The 24,156-nt window shown below is 40.3% G+C and overlaps 1 protein-coding gene across 7 annotated transcripts in view; it reads right to left on the reverse strand.

Moving 5' to 3' along the window:
• Nucleotides 1–24,156, reverse strand: part of Asator (tau-tubulin kinase asator) — a 160,431-nt gene that overhangs the window by 120,894 nt on the left and 15,381 nt on the right. For all 7 annotated transcript variants that reach the window (XM_043213621.2, XM_043213620.2, XM_070282318.1 and 4 more), the window contains exon 2: nucleotides 11,563–12,016. In XM_043213621.2, the coding sequence (XP_043069556.1) occupies nucleotides 11,563–12,016 (454 nt within the window). The remainder of the gene's footprint in view (nucleotides 1–11,562; nucleotides 12,017–24,156) is intronic.

A 24,156-nucleotide genomic window follows, 5' to 3' on the forward strand; every position in this document is an offset into this window, starting at 1 on the left:
AAAATAAGAAAGTTGATATTTCTACCAAGTACCATTTCCGATCGTTCATTTATATGGCAGCTATAGGATATAGTCGGCCGATGCTTATGAAATGAAATTTGGTAGGTTGGACCAACTGGCCAAAAATATATTCTGTACCAAGTTTCAGCTTTCTATCTTCAAAAACACGAAAGTTGGGTTATTTCCGATCGTTCAGTTATATGGCAGCTATAAGATATAGTCGGTCGATCCTTATGAAATTTGGCATGTCGTAATGTGTTGCCAAAAGTAGCACGAGTTCATGTCAAATTTGAACTCTGTAACTCTAAAAACACCAAAGTTATACCATTTCCGACCAATCAGTTATATGGCAGCTATAGGATATAGTCGGCCGATCCGAGCCGTTCCGACTTATATACTGCGTGCAAAGGAAAGAAGGGTGTGTGCAAAGTTTCAAGACGATAGCTTCAAAACTGAGAGACTAGTTCGCGTAGAAACGGACAGACAGACAGACGGACAAACGGACATGCTCATATCAACTCAGGAGATGTTCCTGATCAAGAATATATATACTTTATAGGGTCAGAGATGTCTCCTTCACTGCGTTGCACACTTTTGGACAAAATTATAATACCCTCTGCATGGGTATAAAAACATAACCTCGACTGCACATAATCACCAGAGAATCACCGTGGAGCGAAGCCACAGAACACTCAATGAGTTCATTCGTTTATCCACTTTCGTATATTTGAAGATAGAAGCTTGGGACATTTTTTAGATTGTTTATTTAAGTTAATTGGTTTCATTATGATCTAATTATAAGGATCGGCCAACTGTATCCGATGTTTGCGATATATATCCGGTTTTAACTGCAAGGGTATATCAACTTCGGCTCCGCCCGAAGTTAGCTTTTCTTTCTTGTTTTATGTAATGTTAAGCCTGGGACATAAACCTTAAGTGACCGAAATTCCAAACGTTTGCTGTGCCTTAGCCGCACGCCGAAACGGCATATGCAGCATAAATGTAATACAAGCAATCCACTTATATGTGCGTAAACCTCCGCTTAAGCGATCATAGCTATATACCTAAGAATATATAACCATCTCTCCGCTGCCGCTGTTGGCAGCGCAGCTACGAGACCTAGACTTCCCAACTCCTAGAAATATTGTAAAGGAGAAGAACCTTTTGGGAGCTTGGAGTGGCAACAACGGCTGCTCCAAAAATAAAGATCAATAATAAAGAACCCAAAGAATATTCATACAAATCGACTTGATACCAACTGGATGGAATCCCTGGAATACTAGACTTATTACAGTTGGCTGCGGACTGCCGCCTCCTCCACCTGGACACCACGCATACTCGCTAACGCCAGGATTGGGAGTTGCCTGTGGTTGTCGCCCCTACTTCACCTGGGATCACCGCACATACGCGCTAGCGTACCAGGATTGAAAGTTGCTGTCGAATATCGTGCGTCGCGCTCTCGCTACACAGTGGACACACCACGCATACGAGCTAGCGAGTCCGGAGTTGGGAGTTGCGTGGCTGGTGACCAAGGTATTCTTGATTGGTCTCTAATTGGGCGTGAGTTCGCGAGTCGACCTCTCCTTGTTTTGCAGGACTACGCCTGTTGGCAAAAGATCCTTTCCTAGCTCGTTCTTTACGTTCTGCTCTTTTTTGGATGTTGAACTCTCTAAAGGCGGATTTTCAACTAGTTGCTTGCAGAGGGCAAAAACGATAAAAAGACATATGCTTTCATTTTAATCCATTAAGTATTAGATCGTTAACTAAACACAATTTTTGAAAGTTAACAAGGTCAGACTGGTCAGAGATGGATTTTTACTGAAGACAAAGCTTTACATCATTTGCATAAATAAAAACTAGAAAGTTCGTTAAAGCAGGGGGCAAGTCATGCATGAAAAGAGTAAATAATAACGGGCTAAGATGACTTCCTTGAGGGACGCCAGATGTAGCACGGACCAAACGGAAATGCATGTTTTTAAATAAGACTCTTTGTGTTCTTCCACTGTTCTTTGTGTTGGAGTTCCACCATAACAGGTCTGTAGAAAATTCCAGCCTTACCACCCTTAGAAGATCAGATAATAAGCTATTTTTGGAGAAAAATTAACAGAAAATAAGATTTGCTGATCGAATGTATGCGTAAGGCTGATCTGCCAATTTAGGCGATGAATAAGTTGATTGAAAAAATTCTGCGAATAGATCGCTAATGGCTGATCAGAGGTCGCAGATGAATTTTTAAACGTAAGCGGGGTGGAAAAGATACGTGTTTACGCTTAATGTATACAAAGTTATAAAGCTGTTTAGGATCCTGAGTGAATTGTATCCGGCAGCGGCAAATATAACTCCTGTAATAGGCATTAGGTATTACAAAGCGTTAGGCACGGTAACATTTGACCGAGCTAGTAGATATCTTGAAAAATCTATAATACTGCAAGTTTTTTTTTATGTTTAAGGGTGTAGTCTCATGTGTGAGGTTGAAAAAATCGATTTTTTTCTTTTCACGTATTTCGAAAGAATTGTATTTTGAGAATGTACTGTGGAAGTTTCAAATAAATATATCAAATAATGGCAGAGATACAGCCAATAATCGAGAGCGCACCAACACCGAGTAGTATGAGTTACTCGGTAGCGTTTACCGTCGGAACGACATTTTTGTGTGCGGCGCAGGTGATTCACACAATTCTATGGTACCGATCTAGCTGAAATTTGGATATGTTGTTCTAAAAATTAACACTTACGTCCTGTGCTAGAATCATTTATTTTTAATAATAAGTTTTTTATTTTTTATTATTTACAAAAAAATATTTTTTGTTTTTCTTTTAAATTTTTTTGTTGTGAGTTTGCTATTTTGTTGTTTATTGATAAAAATATTTCATTCTAAGTCTAGTATACTTTGAAATGCTATAAAGTGTATTAAACTACAAAAAAATAAATTTAAAAAAATATTTTCAAATAGGTTTTAATGCCTATAAAAACAAATTTGAAAATTGAAACGATCGCATTATTTTTATTTACAACAAATTTTTGTTTAAATAACCTCTAATAGTAGGGCTGATGATGAGACTGCATCCTTTAGTAAGAGTCTATTTTTAGTCACACATGAGTGGCACACATGAGTCAAAAAATGTATTTAAAGAACAGTAAAATTTTTCTAAGGTGACATTAAGATCGGTGCATGTCAGAATGTTTGACCAATCACATGTATCGATAAGGCTATTATGTTTGTGAAAATCAGCTTTACCGAAACAGCGAATCTTATTTGCCACGCATGGAGACATCTGATCAATACCAGGAATGGTTTCGATTGATATATATATATATATATATCCTTTTATATATATGTTTATCCGCTTATGTGCCTGTGCAGTATTGGCAGTATTCATAAATAAAAAAATTGGAAAATTTTTTCCAATTTTAAAACACTTCCCTCTCTTTCTTTCAAGCGAACGGTCGTGTTTTTTTTGTGCGCACTGCGTTTTATTAAAAATATTGGTAAACCGGTGTTTACATACTTGTGAATTAAATCTTGTGAATCTTAACCCTCTTAAAGCCTAAACCGTATCGCTTCGCGAGTGCTGTGGTATATTTGGAGTCGAATTAATAATTTGCCTAAATTCTATTCCAAGCATAGCTCAGCTCTGCTTCTTCGCCGCCTTATCTATATTTCTGCATTTCTCTTTTGCACTCTTTCAAAGCTCCCGCTTCGGCTTCTTGTTTGGCACAGTGGTTCAAGGTATTGTGTTTTTTAACTTTTTAAATATTAATTTTTGTTTTATTAAATAAAAAAAAAAAAAAATAAATAAATAAAATGGAATTTAAACTGGTCTGTGCCATTAAGTCTTGTAACAAGACAATTTCCACATCCCAGCCTAGCATCCATTGCTGGTTATGTGAAAACGTCGTGCACGCCAAGTGTGCCGGTTTCACTGCATCAGTTTCGGATGCCATTTCCCGTAGGTCTGGGATACATTATTGTTGTGAGAATTGTCGTGCTGTGCAAGGCGAAATGAGGTCGTTCATGAGACAGACCAAAAATGGATTTAAAGAGCTGATCAGTGGTTTTCGTAAAATCAATGAACAGCTCTGTGCGCTGGACACTCAGTTTAGTGGCCTTCAGCTGCTAAATGAGTCCCCTAAGCGTAAGAAATCCGCTGTTTCTGATCCGCCTCAGCCTGCTCAGCCGACATTAATGCAGCCGCTTAAAAAAAAAAAGAAAAATTCGTCCGAATTTCTCAGGGATAATGAGCAATTGTCCGATATGTCCGCCATGGCATCCCTTCAAGTGATGCCACAGGTCCTAGGAAACGAAACCCCCATTAGAGTCACCCAAAAGGGTATTCCACAGTCCGGACCACCGGCACCGACTGATGCTGCAGTTCTCGTACCTGCGACACCAAAACCCTTACAGCTGATTCCTCCATCGAAACATATATTTGTTTCTCGGCAGCCCATGATACTTCAGAGATTGATATCTCGGCTTATATCAAAGCCAAAACAAAAGCCGATATAAAGGTGGAGGACATAACTAAATTTAAATATAATTATACACGGCGCACGTCTTCTTTCAAGATTCGTGTGCCCGCGCTGATGTTCAAGACGATTTGTTCTCCCAGTTTTTGGCCAGAGAATCTTTTTGTCCAAGAACATCAGCCTAGTTCCGTGAAGAAAAAAGTTAAAAAACCAGTGGGAGTGAGACTTCCCAATATCGGAACCACCGACCAACCCTCCACCTCTTCTTTGGCTACTAACCCAAAAAACTAGTTTCCTCATTAACTCTTACCTATCAAAATACTAGGGGGCTACGTAGCAAACTCCCAAAGCTATATTCTGATAGTTCTTTCATTGCATCCCATATAATAGCATTTACAGAAACTTGGTTAAATCCGGAGATCTTTAGCTCCGAAGTTTTTCCAAGTAAGTACACCACTTTTAGACGGGATCGATCTCAGCGAAGAGGAGGTGGAGTCCTCATTTCGGTAGACTCTACTCTTGCTTCTGAAGAGGTGAAATCCCATGAGTTTGGTGACATAGAATTTATTTGCGTTAAAATCACTATGTCCGTTAAAGCTTTATACATCACATGTTCATATATACCTCCTATGTCTGAACCGCCTACATATTGGCAGCATTTGTCCGCCATTCGATACGTCTCTAATCTTATGACGGATCGTGACCAACTCGTAGCGGTGGGCGACTTTAATATCCCAGAATTAAAGTGGTCCAACGTCGATAACTCACCATCTTTGTCACTTATAACTTACCATGACTTCACCGCGGGCATGTTTGACATGTCCCTAGGTCAGATCAATCATGTTAGAAATTCGCTAGGTCGGCTTTTAGACTTGTGTTTTGTATCTGATCCTGATGGTACTGCTCTCTCCAGAGCTTTTCCCCTTTCATCCCCAGAGGATCCATATCACCCCACACTGGAGGTCTCAATCGAAACCACTCCTGGTATCAGATGTCTCCGAGCGTGGTAAATAAGATTCGCTGTTTCCGTAAAGCTGATTTTCAGAAACTTAATAGCCTTGTTGATACATTTGACTGGTCTGATATTCTGGCGTGCACTGATCTTAATGTCACTTTAGAAAAATTTTATAAAAAAACCTGCAGTAGTGTTGATTTCTCAAGATACCTACTAGCTCAGTCGAATTTTACCGTGCATAACGCTGAATGTTATAGGGATTATATTGACCGCTGCCGGATTCAATTTACTCTGGATCCAAAGCAGTCTTATAATTTTGTAAACACTAAGCGTAAACACGTATCTTTTTCACCTCTGCTTACGTTTGAAAATTCCTCTGCGACTTCGGATCAGGCCATTGCCGATCTATTCGCAGAATTTTTTCAAACAACTTATTCTCCTCCTAAATTGACTGATCAGCCTTATGCATATAACATTCAAGCAGCAAATCTTATTTTCTGTCTGTCTTTTTCTGAGAACAACTTATTATCTGGTCTTTTAAGGGTAAAACCCATTTATTCGCCAGGCCCCGACGGAGTACCAGGCTGTGTGCTAAAATACTGCGCCAGGGCTCTGTGCAAACCTCTTCTAAGACTTTTCAACTTATCTTTGGAAACCTCGATTTTTCCCCTTAAGTGGAAGGAATCATTTATAATTCCCCTACATAAAAAGGGGAAAAAGTCCGAGGCTGCCAACTACAGAGGCATCTCTAAGTTGTCGGAAATTCCAAAGTTATTTGAAAAATTAATTACCCCTCATTTGCAACACCTTTGCTCTTCGATCATCACTCCTTGTCAGCATGGCTTTATTAAGCGTCACTCCACCACCACAAACTTATTGGAGTTGACATCCTTTGTCATAGATGGCTTTTGTAAGGGATATCAAACCGATGTAATTTACACAGACTTCAGCAAAGCATTTGATTCAGTTAATCACTCACTCTTGTTGAGTAAACTGAATATGCTGGGTTTTCCTAAAGACCTCTTAACGTGGATCTCCAGCTACCTAGATGGAAGGACACAAAGAGTTTTATTTAAAAACATTCAGTCCCGTCTGGTCCGTGCTACATCCGGCGTCCCTCAAGGAAGTCATCTTGGCCCGTTATTATTTACGCTTTTTATAAACGACTTGCCCCCTGCTTTAACGAACTCTCTAGTTCTTATGTATGCAGATGATGTAAAGCTTTGTCTTCAGTACAAATCCATCTCTGCCCAATGCAGTCTTCAGTCTGACCTTGATAACTTTCAAAAATGGTGTTTAGCTAATGATCTAATACTTAATGGATTTAAATGCAAACATATGTCTTTTTATCGTTCTTGCCCTCTGCAAGCTGCTTATTCTATTAATGGGATTGCCTTAGAAAAATTAACCCAGGTTAATGATCTCGGCATCCTATTAGACATCAAACTTAAATTTGCCGACCATATTTCCTTAATGGTTAATAAGGCTAAAGGAGTCCTTGGTTTTATCAAAAGGTGGTCAAAAGAATTTAATGACCCCTATATAACCAAAACACTATTCATTTCTTTGGTCCGTCCTATACTGGAGTACGGTTCATGTGTCTGGAGTCCCCAATATGGAGTACACCAGGACCGCATAGAATCCGTACAAAAGAATTTCCTAATTTTTTCACTTAGAGGTCTAAACTGGGATGCAAATCTTCAACTTCCATCTTATAGTAGTAGACTCTTACTCATAAACTTACCTAGCTTAACAAATCGTAGGACAATGCTCGGTGTAGTTTTTCTGCATAACCTTATTAACGGGGATGTAGATAGCCAGCATTTACTAACACGCTTAAATCTTAACATTCCTAATAGAAGGACTCGAAACTTTAGTCCTCTGTTCCTTAGCCGTTGTAGTTCGACATATGCACTGCATGACCCTTTTAGGGTATTATGTTCGAAATACAATGGTCTCTACTCTATTACATCTCTTTCCTGTCCCTCTAACTTAAAATATAGAATTTTAAATTTCCTTACTAACTCCTCTTAGCTTAATAATTACCAAATAACTTAATATTCTAACAAATCGTTTCTTGAGCGCCCCTCGGTCGTCTGGGCCTCTAAGCTTTATGATGAATACAGGAATACTAGCTGATGCTCTTATTGATGCACAAGCCATTTCCAAATTCTGAAAAAGCGGTAAAAAAAAAATAACTAACAAACGGCCAATGGATAAAATTAGTAAACATCAAAATACATATATCGACATCACTGTCGCCAATGGGATGAGTCACTGGATTATGAGGAATTGCCGCAGTGGTCCGATTTCGAAATAACATTAATTCGTAGGTGCCAGCACCTGTCCGCCGAAGAAAGTGGCAAGCCGAAAAAGGAAAAACTGTGTTCGGAAAGCAGCACTAAAGAAGTTCGTTGGCTTGCTCCGCTTCCAATAAACAAGCTTGCAGTTATTGCAACGCACAAGACCATAGTCTTTCCCAGTGTAGTCCGTTCGCTCGCCTTGCTGTAATGCAACGGTTTGAGTTTTTGCAAGTCAGCGTCATTATGCTTAAATTGTCTGCGAAAAGGTCAAATGGTTGCGAAGTGTGAATCGACTAGGTGTCAAATTTGTGCAAGATCACACCACAAACTTCTGCACCGATTTACTGTGACCGAAAATAACTTGGCGTTACCACCACAAAATGAACATCCTCCTACAGCGCTACATCTTGATGGCCCTTCTACGTCACATTCTTTGAATGCGTTTTGTTAGCGACGTCGATCGTAAGCGTTAGAACTAAAAATGGCGAGCACATATTGGCCCGAGCATTACTTGACTCTGGGTCACAAATGAACTTTATTACTGAAGACCTTGTTCACCTTGGAATCATGTATCAACTTGCTTGGAATTGGTCCAGCTAATTCCCAGGCTAAGAAAAAGATACACACTGTGGTGAAGTCAACGATTAATGGTGGTGAGTTTCCGTTCGACTTTTGGATTTTGAGAACTATCTCGGGTTATCACCCTGACCAGTCAGTGAACGTGAAAGATTGGGACCTATAAAAGAACTTGCCGTTAGCAGACCCATATTTCTACAAACCTCAGCGGATAGACATGTTAATTGGAGCTGAGTCATTTGTCGAACTGTTGTCCGTTGGCCAAATAAAACAAGGGCCAAACCATCCCATTCTCCAAAAAACTCTCCTTGGATGGATAGTATCGGGAAAATAAAAAGCTAATACCTCAGTTCCTCAACAGCCTGTCTCTAACCTGAATTGCCAACAAGAATTACTCGAGTCTATAGATGGCAATTTGAAAAAATGCTGGTCGTTGGAAAAAGTACTAACTTCTAAAAAGCTGTTGTCACCTGAACAAGAGTTATGTGAGAAACTTTAGCAGAAAAATACAGTTCAGGTCGATTTGAAGTCAGGCTTCCATTTAAATCGGATCCAAGCGTTTTGGGAAACTCGTTCGAGGTAGCCAAACGCCGTTTTTTGTCGCTCGAGCGAAAATTATCTCGGGATCCGAATTTAAATAAAATGTATTTGGAATTTATGGAAGAATACGAATCCTTAGGTCATATGTCCCCTACAAGCAATGATGTTATTGCTACTCCACACTACGTCATACCCTATCAGTGTGTCTTACGGCCTCAGGGTCGTGTTTGATGCGTCTTGTAAGACATCAACACAGAAGTGCCTAAACGAACTGTTGATGGTTGGTCCTAAAATCCACGAAGAGTTGTATTCAACTATTCTTCGGCTCCGGCTGAACAGATTCGCTCTGATACATTGAAATACATTCCCTCGAGCTGCCGAAGTTATTGGGTCCGACTTTTACGTCGACGAAATTTTAACGGGTGCTGGTTGCATTGAGGAGCTAAAAACAATTAAATCTGAAGTAACTCAGGTTCTTCAAAACGCTGGCTTAATGTTAACCCGACAACGCGACGAACTTCGTCAGAGCGAGTCGCCACTTCGCAGACCTTCGTCGGAGAATCGAGGACGAGGTCGACGCGGTCACGCAATACGCATTAAGAAACGGATGCGTATTTGCGTTCATACCGCCGCGGGCTCCGTACATGGGCGGACTATGGGAGGCAGGTGTGAAGTCTGCAAAACACCTACTCCTACGAGCGGTGGGGAACGCCAGGTTGACCGCGGAGGAGCTGCAGACCGTCGTCATTGGAGTCGGGGCCGTCTTGAACTCACGACCCCTGGGGGCTCTGAGTCAGGACCCAAGCGACGGCGAGGCGCTTACTCCCGGACACCTGTTGACAGGCGGGCAGCTCATCGCCCCACCTGCACCACGTACCCCGGACCAGCAGGGTCTAACGTGCTTGGCGGCTTGTCTCGAAAATCAAGCAAACATTTTGGTAGCGATGGTGCCGGGTACGTCTTGGGCCTACCGGCGCGGTCGAAGTGGCAGCACCAGGAGGACGACATCCGGATGGGCGAGATGGTCCTGATCGCAGAGGATCACCAGCCGCCACAACAGTGGCCCACAGGAAAGGTATTAGCAACGCACGCCGGCGCGGACGGAAGGGTCGCGTAAGGACAAGCTCTGGAACGGAATATAGGAGTGCAGTCCACAAGCTGGCGCGGCTGCCAGTGAGTTGAAGCCGGATGGAGCCATTCAATGGGGCCAGTGCTAACGGATTCGTCGTGGTCGATTGGATTTGATATTAATTTGAAGTTGTTGTTTATTTGAATTTTATTTTGTAGTTGAATTGTTAGTATCTAAATCTAGTATAAGATAGCTAAGGGCGGAAAGCTCATACTCGCTCTTGTGGGAATTTGCCCCGCTTCGCTGAAATAGATAAGTTAGGCTTAAGACTAGAGAAAATATAGATCGAATTATAACGTTGACAAGGACACATCTTTTTCGTTTTGGTTTTCTTATTTTTTATATATATTAAATAAAAAATAAGAGTGGCTGCTAACTCTTATTTTTTATTTTTTTTTTGTGCTTTATCGTGGGAGATAAACTAATCTCATTTAATACACACTGATTTGTATACGTCAATATAAGCCACGAAAACTTCTTTAAAAACAAATACAACTAGCGAATGCAAAATTCAAAAAGGACATCGTTGACCACGATTGATTAACAACGCGTTCTTCACTATACGCGATTCCTATTTACTTTCTCCCACAACAAATTCATCGCTGCAAGCAGGAAATACGGAGGAAGGACACTTTCGGAGAAACCCATACTGCAAATTTTGGGGTTGCATCGTGTATACAAAATTTAAGGATCCCAAGGCTGTCGACCTCGGTTGGATGGAAATCCTAATTCACAAAATATTGCATCCATAGAAAAACTGGCCGGCGAATTGGACGGCGAGAGAATTGGCCGGCGGCCATGGAAAGGGGGGTGGGGGTTTCACATTGCGCATTTCATGACAGTCGGAGTGAACAGAGCGGAAAAGCCGTTTGACTGTCAGCGTTCAATGATTGTATTAATTATACCCTTGCAGACAGTATTATAATTTTGGTCCTTCTGTCCGTCTGTCTGTCTGCTTCTACGAGAAATAGTCTCTCAGTTTTAAAGCTATCGTCTGAAGCTTTGCACACACACTTCTTTCCTTTGCACGCAGTATATAAGTTGGATCGACCGATTATATCCTATAGCTGCCATATTACTGATTTATCGGAAACGCTATAACTCCGGTGTTTTTAAAGTTAAAGAGTTCGGATCTTGTACGAATGCTATTTTTGGTTATACGACATACCATATTTCATAAGGATGGGCCGACTATATCATATAGCTGCCATATAACTGAACGTTCGGAAATGACTGACCATATAACTGAACGATCGGAAATGGTATTTGGTAAAAATAACTACTTTTGTATTTTTTGAAATAGAAGCTTGTGGCTTTTTTTTTAAGATTTTGTATTGTAATAAATTAGTTATATTATGATATTGTCAAAAGAACCGGCCAATTATATCCGATGTTTGCGATATTTATCCGGTTTTACCTTCAAGGGTAACTTCAACTTCGGTTCCGCCCGAAGTTAGCTTTACTTTCTTGTTTTTTGTTACTAATTCTTTATTTTGGTTTGAAACTAATTTGAAACACATTAAACAATTTATAATACTAAATAAAATAAATGTATATATATTTAATACATATTATATTAAATGAAAACGTACCTTCCAACGCTCTTTGACTACATGACCCGGTTGTAGCAAGTCTTCTGAAGTCATTTTGGTGGCTTGCTTTTCTTTGGGGCCTAACACGATTCTAGTTTTTTCGAGTTCTGTAGCTTGAGATGTAAGTCGAATTTTTGCCGGCAGTTGAAAAGTAACACGACTCCGCACGCCTAACCGGCTGTGTTTGGCTGGCAGAGTCACTGACCGCTGAAGGACATTTGGAGAAGGCTGCTTTAAAATTTCTGTTTCGTCAGCCCCAGCATCTAAAAAAAATCGTTGCTGATGACAGGATTGAAGAGCTGTACCAACAGATGGCGGCTTTGAGGATGGTGGCGGATGTAATCTGAGCCGATTCCTGTTTTCATGATTTAAAATAAGATACTGCGCTCTGTTAAAGGGTGTAACAACCGAAAGGTCCACATTGGTATGGTCCACTGCTGTATGTTCGTCGTTTCTGGAAAAAGTAAAATTTTTACATTTATTATATCGGGATATAAAGGTAAAGCAACATTTTGTTACACATAGTCGTAATACTTGTATGTATGTCGAATGTATTAAATTTATTAATGCTAAATAACACTAAAATTATTTCATTAGCTTGACGAGAAAAAAGAAGCTTGTCTCTTGGGTTAAAGGTTTTCAATTTGTTTTTTTTTTAAATTATGGTTTAAATAGTAAATTATACGAATTATATTTTTCGGTACGGTTTACAATGCATGCAGGATAATTGAGGTTTTGTTGATTTTAATTTCCAATACATAAATAACGAAAAACAGGAATATTTTATATTTGTGTTATATTTATATTTTGTGCAAAAAATATGTTTTTGATATTGGTTTTGTTTTAGTTGGCATAGTTTCGTTTTGCGATACCTCGGGACAAGAGGAGATGGGTGAAAGCCGCCAAAGCATTCAAGCAAGAACGAGGCAAATCCCCAGTCTGTAAGGACATGGGGTGGTTTCAGGGCAGTATCAAAGTGGTGGTGTGCGGCGATGTAGAATTCGTGACGCTGTAAAAGGGAGGGTAGCTGCGGAAGGAGAGCTTGGTGAGGTCTATGAGTACGCCAAACTTGTTGCGCTGAGGTGGTGCGACGTCACCGTAAAGGTGTACAAATCTGACTCCCGATCTGCGACAGAACATCAGCCGAAATCTCAAAGGAGATTAACCTCAGATATTGAAGGTAGGCTTCACAACTCACGCTTCTTTGCCACACTGAATGGCAGCAAGTCGGATGAATGATGTACACATATCAAACGACGTAGAGGCGGAAGGCACAGTGATGTAGGAGAATTTCGCAGATGTTCTTATGGATTCTGCAAATAAACCTCCACCACCGTAAGCCAGCCTCAGCTGCTCTCCTGCTTCATCTGGCTGAGGATGGAACAGACATCGTCTTAATCAAGGAACCCAAGTTGGTAGGAGGAAGAGTTTCTTGGCTAGGAGCAAGGACTACCAGCTGAAGGTATAAAACCTGCATTCCTGTTTAAAAACATACTTAAGTTATACTTAAGTCAAACCTGTTTCTCTGTAAGAAGGAAAATGACACGTAACAAGAAAGGAAAGCTAACTTCGGGCGGAGCCGAAGTTGATATACCCTTGCAGTTAAAGCCGGATATATATCGCAAACATCGGATATAGTCGGCCGATCCTTATGTTTACATCATAATAAAACCAATTAATTACAATACAAAATCTAAAAAAAAGTCCCAAGCTTCTATCTTCAAAAATACGAAAGTTGATTTTTCTACCAAATACCATTCCCGATCGATCAGTTATATGGCAGCTATAGGATATAGTCGGCCGATCCTGGTCGTTCCGACTTATATACTGCGTGCAAAGGAAAGAAGGGTGTGTGCAAACTTTCAAGTCGATAACTTTAAAGCTGAGAGACTAGTTCGCGTAGAAACAGACAGACAGACGGACATGCTCATATCAACTCAGGAGGTGATCCTGATCAAGAATATATATACTTTATAGGGTCGGAGATGTCTCCTTCACTGAGTTGCACACTTTTGGACAAAATTATAATACCCTCTGCAAGGGTATAATGAGTTACCAACAAAAAAATATAATAAATAAAACCAAACATGCCCGATGTGCAATATGCCCGGGCATCATTTAGCACTCTGAATTCTGAAGAAACGGCACAAAAACTTAAAATGCCAAAAGAAAAACCGCACACAGAAATGAGTGGAGTATCACCAATAGGTGCATGTGTTTCAGATCACAAATTAATATTGATAATAAAAAATAACAGTAACTATTCAAAAGAATTTAGCACAAACGCAATTATTTTACCAAAACTTATGAAATATCTTCCCACAAATGAATTTTTTATTAATTAGTCGGATTGGAAAGAGTTCTATTCAGCGGATCCCAATTTCGATTAACCTGGTCGAATTGACCTTCTAATTGGTGCGGATTTATATCCCCTAATTTTACAGTATCGAGCTAAAACATATGGACCGATGTTGGGAGGTAGAAGAAGAGGATAGCATTGACTTAGAGATAAATTTGTGAAAATTAAAAAAAAAATATTTAAAAAAAAATTCAATTGAAAAATATGCTGTAGCTATCCCTTTTAAAGACCGTCAGCCAACGGGTACAACAGGGGAACCTACACGCAAGCAATTGCGTACCGTGTACACCGCAAGTAGTGCAACTGTACTCTCCACGTGAGGGCGGCTGGTAACAGGTCCCGGTAAGGTCATGTCTCTGCCGAGGATGCTGACTAAATCACCCCAATCCAAGGTGGAACAGCATATGCCGAAGGATGCGTGTTCGAAGGGGGGCTCCGACGCTAATATGCGAACTCTGGGGGACCGGCCGACCTCCCAGGCTTATCCCAGGCCGACGTCTCAGGCTTATCGTGACAAGCATGCTATGTCATGATGGACGAACCCCTTCCCGCCTACTCGTGGGACCAAAATATGAACACTACCATTCCAAATAAAAACCTTAGTGGAGAACGGAACTCCCTAAAAAAGTCCGGAAATGGGGTCAGTCACCCGTCAAACTTCAAGGCTCTCAAAAGCCAAGGAGTTGCTAAGATAGAGAAGCCCCCCACAGAGCGGCAACATCTGGAGGCGGGACGCGCCGGTGCAGAGTAGGTTGCCAAGGCTTCTTCTTCCAAAGCGGGGCTAGCAATGGGACCACCGAACGGCGTGGAGGTCCGGGAGCGTCTCACTCGACGCAGCGTAAAGGCTCTGTGAGGCTGGATCCGAACAAACGTGCTGGGTCAGACCCTGCCTAGGAGATCGTGCCAAGCGTGAAAAGGCAGAGGTCCACGGAGGGAGAAGCCCCCCAGGCTAACCGCTCGTTCGCCGAAGTGACGAAGGGAAGAACCCTAATTAGAGTCCTGGACAAGGGCTCCAAGGATGTGCTCATCCCCAAGGACCTTTGGCGACGAGTGGTAAACGAGTTGCATGGGCGCTTCGAGGAAGAGATGCTGCGAAGCGGAGGACCCCCACCAGAATGCAAAGACGCAGGACGGTACAAGGGTAGCGTTAAGGTAATTGCCTGCTAAGACGCGCGATCGGTAGATACCTACAAGCCTATGGTAGCATCGCTTGGAGAGGTCTACCCTGGAGCTAAGCTGGTGGCGGTTGACTGGGAGGAGATCCCAAGCAAACCAAGGCCGCGAGTTTGGCTCACTGAAAAGCCATACCATACTAATAATAACCATACTAACGATGCTTAGGATGGGCAATCCGACGCTTCCCACGTCGGACTGGAGAGTCGCCAAGGTCGAGGAGGCGGTGGGACTGCGGAGGCAGGTCGTCCTCACCCTCGACGAGGAGACCGTAAAAGCCCTCGAGAGGACGGAGCACCGGCTGAAGTACGGATTCGAACACGTTTCGGTCCGTATCTACAAATCCGATGCGAAGGTCAAGCCAGGAGGTATCGGGCTGGAGGCAGACACGAAAGAGCCAGACTTGGAGGAGCCGACCGAAGAGGGGCACCCGGAAGGAATGTCGGATGAGGACATCCTGGAAGGGTACACCTCGGAGGAGAGCGACTTGGCAAGGGCACTTAGTGGAGTCGGAATGGAGGAGGACTCTCTGCTGAGCTCCGAGACGGAGGCAGAAGTTACTGTGGTGGAGAATCGTAAGAATGTCCCTGATAATCTTGCAGATAAACCTCCATCACACTAAAGCGACGTCAGCTGCCCCTCGTACTCCACCTTGCCGAGAGTGGAGCTGATGTGGCCCTCCTCCAGGAACCCTGGATCCTTGGAGACAGGATTCTTGGGTTGGGGCGTCGGAGTATAGGCTCTGCAAAGCCGATACAACAGGTAAAAAGCGAGCCTGCATCCTCGCAAAAAAGAACCTTAACCTCTTTTTGCTACCCAATTTCAGCAATGATGACCACATAGCTGCAGCCACAGAGAGCCCAAATGGCCCTCTAAGGGTATGTTCGGCGTATTTGGGTCACGACCAGGAGGCCCTCCCCCCGCACGCGCTACTCAAACAGCTGGTGGAAGACAGCAAGAAGCACAAGATCGACCTGATCATAGTTAGCGATGCTAACGCCCATCATCATCAGTGGGGAAGCACGGACATGAATGAGAGGGGTGAATCAATCTTCGATTTTATCCTAGGCTCCAATCTTCTGGTGGGTAACAGGGGTACAGAACCCACCTACAGAACTCATAGTCAAGAACTGAAGGGAAGTACTTGACATCTCTTTTTACTCTGACTCCCTAGCAGACAACATTGTTAGATGGGGAGTCCTAAAGAAACACTCTTTCTCGGACCACCGAAACATAGAATTAGTGGTCAATTTTGAGAACATTAATCGACTAACGGTACGCAACCCGAGGAAAGCGAACTGGGAGTTATACAGGAAAAAACTAGAAAGTTCCTTGGGGAAACAGGGGACCTTGACAGTGGGGAAGCCCTGGATGCCATGGTGGACCCGCTTACGGCAGCGTGCGCCAGGGCATTCAATAAAGCTTGTCCCAAAAGCAGATCGGGCAATAACAAGTCAAAGAAACCACCATGGTGGTCGCAAACACTTGCGCCCTTTAAGACCAAGGCCTGCAAGGTCTTTAATTTTGCCAGCAAGCAAAATCGGAGACAGCCTGGGAGACGCTCCATGAACAGTATTGTGACCAGTTTGGACGTCGTCGACATATACTTCATTTAATAAGACTGGAGTTGCTAGAGGTAGCGATGTTGTTCGTCGTGAGCGAGTTGACGGATTACGCGTATGGATATACGTCGATGCACAATATGTCGTTAAGGGATTTTCCGTTCGAAGTGGTACATGATGCATCGTACACCACCCGAACTTTGGTCGTTGTACTGTCCTCCTTTACCATGACATGGTGTGGGAGAGAACATGATGAGAAATACTGTTGACCTCTTGGAGTGATCATTTGATGTCGAGTTTCAGCGGTAGTGACTTTGGAGAGTTGCTTAAGATCAAAATATTCCTTAATGGTGGAGTGATATTGTTGTTTAAGTGTGTCGTTTCTGTTTAGCCGACGTTCTAAGAGATGGAATCTATTGAGTGCGATTTGGTGAGACTTTCCGATGACTTGTTCCAACGGAAGCCGGACCAGGTATTTTCCATTGGGTTGTCGGGTGCAGGTACGCCGGAAATGATCCTCACACCATTGTTCTTCTGCTGTTAAGGTCCTCTCAGAGCTGATTTGATCGAGATCAAAGAAACCCTTTACCAGTGCATACCACATTTGCCTTTGTTTCATTGCTATGGCCAAACACGATCCAACCCAATTGAGTGAGTTGAGCAATTGGTTGATTTGAAGCTCCTTCCCGTAAATCTGGCAGCAACAAATATGGTATTAGATCTACTCCAAATAACGCGTCGATGCGGCCTGGCCTGGTAAAGGTGGGATCGGCCAAGTGTAATCCCTGAAGATGCTGACAAGTGTCCACGTTGACATTGCTTCTTGGTAAATGAGAGGTTATCGAGTTAAGACATACGCTTGTCGCACCAGGTGGTGAAATTGAGGGTCCGTACATGAGCTTATGGAGAACTCCGTACTAAATTTACAGATGTTCTTTGAGTTATCACCGATCCCGGTGATCTGTGCTGTGACTCGGTGACGTGGAAGTCCCAGTAACTGAGCGGCACGTTCTGTGATTAACGTGCCCTCAGAGCCATAATCGATCAAGGCTCGAATAACGGCAGTTTGTCCGGTGCTGTTATTATGTAGTTGTACTAGAGCTGTGTCCAGCTAAATGGATCGAGTTGACTGCGCGGCAGTGGCCATCAGCACTATAGTGGAATCGGAAGGATGAGCAGGATCGGAGCTCTCGCATGCTGGGCTCTGAATAATCGGTGATGAGCTGGTATACGTCGTAGGGAAGTGAAGCAGGGTATGGTGACGATGTCCACATCGTAAAAAATTCTTGTTACTGCCACTGCGACAAGAGATGATGGATGCTGAGGCAATTTAAACATGCCTTTGTATGGTCAATGATTCGTTTGCGGGCAAAGCAATCCTTGGACAAAAAATCAGGACATCGCCGCAAAATATGTTGCCCCTTACAGTTTACGCAAGAGATGGGACCGCCGGTTCCAGTCGTGGTGTGGAACGTGCTGCCCTTAGGATTAGGATTTTGGCGTGGATAATTTGTTGATTTGTTGATCGTAGAGTTTTGCGTGGGCTGTGAACATTTTCGGTTCTCAATGATGTTCATGCTGACGAAGCGATTTTTGAGGAAATCAAGGAATCTCGGAATGTCGCTGGAGTTTCCCAAGCATGCTCCCAGGCTTGTACAGTTTTCGTAGGCAATCTAGCGATCAAATGATGGACTATCCATTGCATGCTAGAATGGATATTCGTTTTGAGACGATTGAACTCAATGATGCATACGTTGGTTACGTTCAGCATATGTTTGATCTCTGATGAGCTTTCCCTTGAGATAAAGGATAAGCCATAGAGGGCGTTCATGTGGTGCATGAATTGTAAACGGGGGTTTCATAGCGTTTGATGATGAGATCCCATGCGATTGTGTAAGGGCCATCCGTTAGTTCCATTTGGTGTACATCTTGGTCCTGCTCTTTAGGCAGTGCTTGCTTGAAGAAATGGAATCGCTGAATATTTGACAACGCCTGGTTCTGTCAATTCAAATCAGCTAAATATCTTGTTCTGCGTCGCAAATTATCTATTTGTTGACTTCTGTTGTTCGCTCGACGATTCTGCATTGCCAACCGAGCTGTTTCACGGGCTGCTTCACTTTGCTCTCGTGATTGAGAAGCACGAAGTCGAGCCATACTATTGCGGCGCTGTTCACGTGCAATTTCTTGTTCTTCTTCAGTCCTTTCATTTGCAGTATTTTGTATTCTTCTTGCATTACGGCTTTGTCGGGAAAGATTCGATCGTCTTGGTCGCGGCATTATTAATTAAACATCCGAATCAAATCGATTGCTGCAGAACGCGTTTGCCTAACTCTCAATCGTGTTCGCTCAAGCCTAGCTGCTGACATTTTGACATTTTCATTTGACATTTTCTTGTGCATCTTTCGATTGTGATTCACGTAACTGCGCCACTGCGTCAAATCTAATGTCAAATATTATGATTGCGTTCAGAAATTTAACTTAAGATTTATAATTTAACGTTTGTGACAAAACTTAAGATTTATCTTTCGATTTCTATATAGTCTTATTAAAAAAATAATCGGACAGATTAACAACTGAAGTTAGCTAAAATTAATTTTCTCGAAGCTATATGAAGCTGTGAGACTATGCAATTTTGTCGCGTTCGCGATTCACTTTCACTTTTGTTGAGTTTCGGAACGCGATATTAGATCCTCCAACGCGCATGCGAATTTGAACTTTATACAGCGGTAATAAATTACAAATTGACTCTCCATTTTATTTAGAAAACGTTTGTATGGGAAATAGAAAAATACTGTTTTGAGGATTTTCCCGGCAATTATTCGAATTTTTCTCACCTTTTAAACCTTCCCTAGACCTCCACGAATAATTCAAGACCAAGATAAGATAAATCCGTTCAGCCATTCTCGAGTTTTAGCGAGACTAACGAACAGCAATTGATTTTTATATATATAGATATGTTCTACTTCAATATACCCTTTTACTCAACGATGCTAGAGTACTTAACTGTTAAACTATTTTAGTACTATTGATTCTATAATACGTTTGATGCTAAACTATTTATAAAGCTAATGTACATCTGAAAAACATAATTCAGCCAAATCGGACAATTTTTGGAGGAGACATAGACATGTACATACATATGTATCTTTATCTACCAATCCAAATACAAACTTGGGTCTCGAAGACTATAGGAGATATAATTGTTCTATTTGAAACTCGTATGGCTAAAATTTGTTCATGCCAATTCCGCTCCAAAACAGAAATCATGTTGTAGCGGCAAATTATTATAAATATTCCAATGGCTAATACGTATTTACCTAAAAATCAAAATTCAGACAAATCGGACAATATTTAGGGGAGTTATGGACTTTTTTCCGCTTCCCTACAGAATATTTATACCCTTGCAGAGGGTATTATAATTTTGTCCAAAAGTGTGCAACGCAGTGAAGGAGACATCTCCGACCCTATAAAGTATATATATTCTTGATCAGGATCACCTCCTGAGTTGATATGAGCATGTCCGTCTGTCCGTCTGTCCTTCTGTCCGTCTGTCTGTCTGTTTCTACGCGAACTAGTCTCTCAGTTTTAAAGCTATCGACTTGAAACTTTGCACACACCCTTCTTTTCTTTGCACGCAGTATATAAGTCGGAACGACCGGGATCGGTCGACTATATCCTATAGCTGCCATATAACTGATCGATCGGAAATGGTATAACTTTGGTGTTTTTAGAGTTAGAGTTCAAATTTGTTCAAATTAGTTTTTTCAAATTTGACATGAAAGCTATTTTTGGCAAAATAATACGACGTGCCGAATTTCATAAGGATCGGCCGACTATATCCTATAGTTGCCATATAACTGAACGATCGGAAATGACCCAACTTTCGTGTTTTTAAAAATAGAAAGCTGGAATTTAATACAGATTCCATTTTTGGTCAGTTGATCCAACCTACCAAAATTTCATAAGGATCGGCCGACTATATCCTATAGCTTCCATATAACTGAAGGATCGGAATTGACCCAACTTTTGTTTTTGAAGATAGAAAGCTGGAACTTGGTACAGATTCTAGTTTTGGTTTGGTCAGTTCATCTAACGTACCAAATTTCATTAGGATCGGCCAACTATATCCGATGTTTGCGATATATATCCGGTTTTAACTGCAAGGGTATATCAACTTCGGCTCCGACCGAAGTTAGCTTTCCTTTCTTGTTTTAGTTATTATTTCCCCAAGCACCGAAGTATGGAACAGAAATATTTTGTGATGTTGTTTTTGCTGACTGTCTGTACTTTTAAAATTTAAAAGTAAATGTGGGGTGAAAGAGATCAGTACAGGGTATAAAATACTCGGGAAACTCAAAAATAGCCGTCCTCTCTAGTTTTTTTTTGTATTAAAACTCTTTTTTAGAGAATTGTTCTGAAACTCTGAATTGTTTTGAGAAAAATGTACTATTTTTTATCGTTTAGTTATATATCTTCATATAAGATTCCAAAATAAAATAGGCAGTCTGTAGCAAGTCCCAACCTTCTATGTTCAAATTCACCTCATTTTCCTGGCGTTCAGTTAAATGGTAGCTATTGAATATAGACGACTGATCCTTGGCGTAAATTAAGATATTTGTTTGGAAACAGACAGACTGCAATGCTTATAGCAGAAGAGGTTTAATAAAAGCTACATCATTCCTCATGAAACAACTTGATACCAATAAACCGAAATAAACCCTTTTAATCCGGGAAAAAATTTGTAAATTACATAAATCAATATAATTTTTATATTAAAATTTTACAAGGTCAACTTAAACAAATTGTATTTTTGTTTTATATTTTTTTTAACAATATTTTTATTTAAACAATATATTGTCTTATTAATATATTTATTTAGCATGATTTTGATTTTTCTATAAAAACAATATTTTTATTGGTACCATAGGAACCATTTCGGGAAATTTTTTCCCTCTTGAAAAACAACCCTGTTTGGTTTTGCACAACAAATAAAACCATAGAAAATGTGAATTTTTAAAATTGGATACGACAAGCTATAAATAAAAACGTAAGGCATAAATGTATAAGTCGAATTTATTATCTGTAAGTAGCTAAATTATAAAATATCTTCATATACATATGTATAAAAGGGCTCTATATAAGGCAATTAATGCACAATTTGTATTAATGTGTTAAACGAGGGCGTGTTTTTGCCTTTAATACGATTATTTATTTTTTCTTGCCTTATTAAGAAGAAAGAGATTTACAAATCCACATGTATGAAAATTCCGATTATATTATTCCACGCACAAAAACACCGCGGTAATCACCGAAATAGTTTTTAAACTGAATTTTTTTTTTATAAAATGTATTGATTGGTAAGCTTAGGGTGCTTTCACTTCCAAGAAAATTTCCCTGCAAATAAATTTAAGGCCAGCTGACACAAAAAAAGTTTCCATCTTCCAAGATATTTAGCGCATGCTCAAATGAAGCGCAAGGATATATTCGATAAATGCATCCATGGTTATCGTTCAACAGGACAACAAAAAAAAAAAATTTTTTACAACTTTTTTTATTTTTTTTATTTTTATTTTATTATTTAAATATATCAATTTTGTATAACTAATATAAATCTCTTCCCTTATGTAGGAATTTATTAATAACTGTTTTTCAAAAATTCTTTGCGCACACAAAAAAAATTATTGTTGAGTAAGACCCAAAAAATGAACCTTAAAAATGGTTTGGTAAATCCTAACTCTAAATAAACTCGGAAAGCATGCTCACGTCGGGCAAAAGCAAAGTTAATACACCCTTGCCTTTACCACTATCTCATTTGTTTTAATTCTTTAACAAATAGTTTTATAGTATCTTAAAAAATTAAAAGAAATTAAAAAAGATCGAATAAAAAACTTTAACTTTAGTATAGAGTAGTATAGAGTTTAGCATAGTAAATTATAAATTAATTAGAGTAAGTATAGTGTATTTGAAAATACGACGAACTAGAAATATGCAAAGTATTTTGGTTTTATAAGGAACTTATAACGATCATCGTTTTATGAAAGCCAATATTGCTTTTGATCATCGTTTTATAAATCCCATTAATCCTATTTTGCTTTATTCACCGTAAGAGAGATTTGGACGTTAAAATACATCCTGTGATAAAATAAGACTGAAGAATAGAGGATGCACGACCTGATTCCTAAGAGAACCCCATGTAATTGGATGGAAAACCAAACTTTTTCAATACCAAAGTATTGAAAGTTTTCGTAACAGATGGATATGATTCATATAATCAAAAGCTTTACTGAAGCCTGCAGACGGTTTAGAAATGCACGACGGATAGAGTTCTAACAAATTAGTAGTTATGCAACGAGGTTTAATAAAGACATTCTAAGATGGCGAACGAATACTTCTGCAGAATTACTCACATAGTTTTGGTATTATGAAATATTTTTATTCACACCGTATTTTTTTATTAGCACCGTACTTTTCGACATTAACTTTGGATTTATGAAGACGAATGATATATGACTCATTCGACCTCCTGGGTATGGCCGAATTGTTTCGAATGCATATTTGTCGGTACTTGTAGACGTTGAAATATTAAAAAAATAAATGAAAAGTGGATGCAAGTTATGGTTATTTGTTTCAGTAATGTTTAAAGGTATTTCGTATAATTTATTTTACATATTGCTTTTCTAAATTAAAAGGCATGTAGAAATATTTTTAATATTCATAAATACTTTTTATCCCAAAAAAATTTTAGCGCTAAAAAAATGTTTTTAAAATAATTAAAAACACTTTAATTCAAGTAAACCAATAAAACCACAAGGACACTAAACCAAAACAAACAAGAAAGGAAAGCTAACTTCGGGCGGAGCCGAAGTTGATATACCCTTGCAGTTAAAACTACGGGTATATATCAAAAACATCGGATATAGTTAGCCGATCCTTATGAAAATATGATAATATAATCCAATTTATTATAAAGCAAAATCTAAAAAAAGTCCAAAGCTTCTTTCTTTAAAAATACCAAAGTTAATATTTCTACCAAAAACCATTTCCGATCGCTCAGTTATATGGACGCTATTAGATATAGTCGACTGATCGTTATGAAACTTGGTAGGTCGGATTAACTGACAAAAAATAGAATGTTTAACAAGTTCCAGCTTTCTATCTTCAAAAACACGAAAGTTGGGTCATTTCCGATCGTTCAGTTATATGGCAGCTATAGGATATAGTCGGCCGATTCTGCACGTCGTATTATTCCGCCAAACATAGCTCTCATGTGAAATTTGAACTCTCTAACTTTAAAAACACCAAAGTTATACCATTTCCGATCAATCAGTTATATGGCAGCTATAGGATATAGTCGGCCGATCCGCGCCGTTTCGACTTATATACTGCGTGCAAAGAAAAGAAGGGTGTGTGCAAAGTTTCAAGTCGATAGCTTTAAAACTGAGAGCTTTAAAACTAGTTCGCGTAGAAACAGACAGACAGACAGACGGACAGACGGAAGGA

The sequence above is a fragment of the Drosophila bipectinata genome, chromosome 4 (assembly GCF_030179905.1).
Source record: "Drosophila bipectinata strain 14024-0381.07 chromosome 4, DbipHiC1v2, whole genome shotgun sequence".
Lineage (NCBI taxonomy): Eukaryota > Metazoa > Arthropoda > Insecta > Diptera > Drosophilidae > Drosophila > Drosophila bipectinata.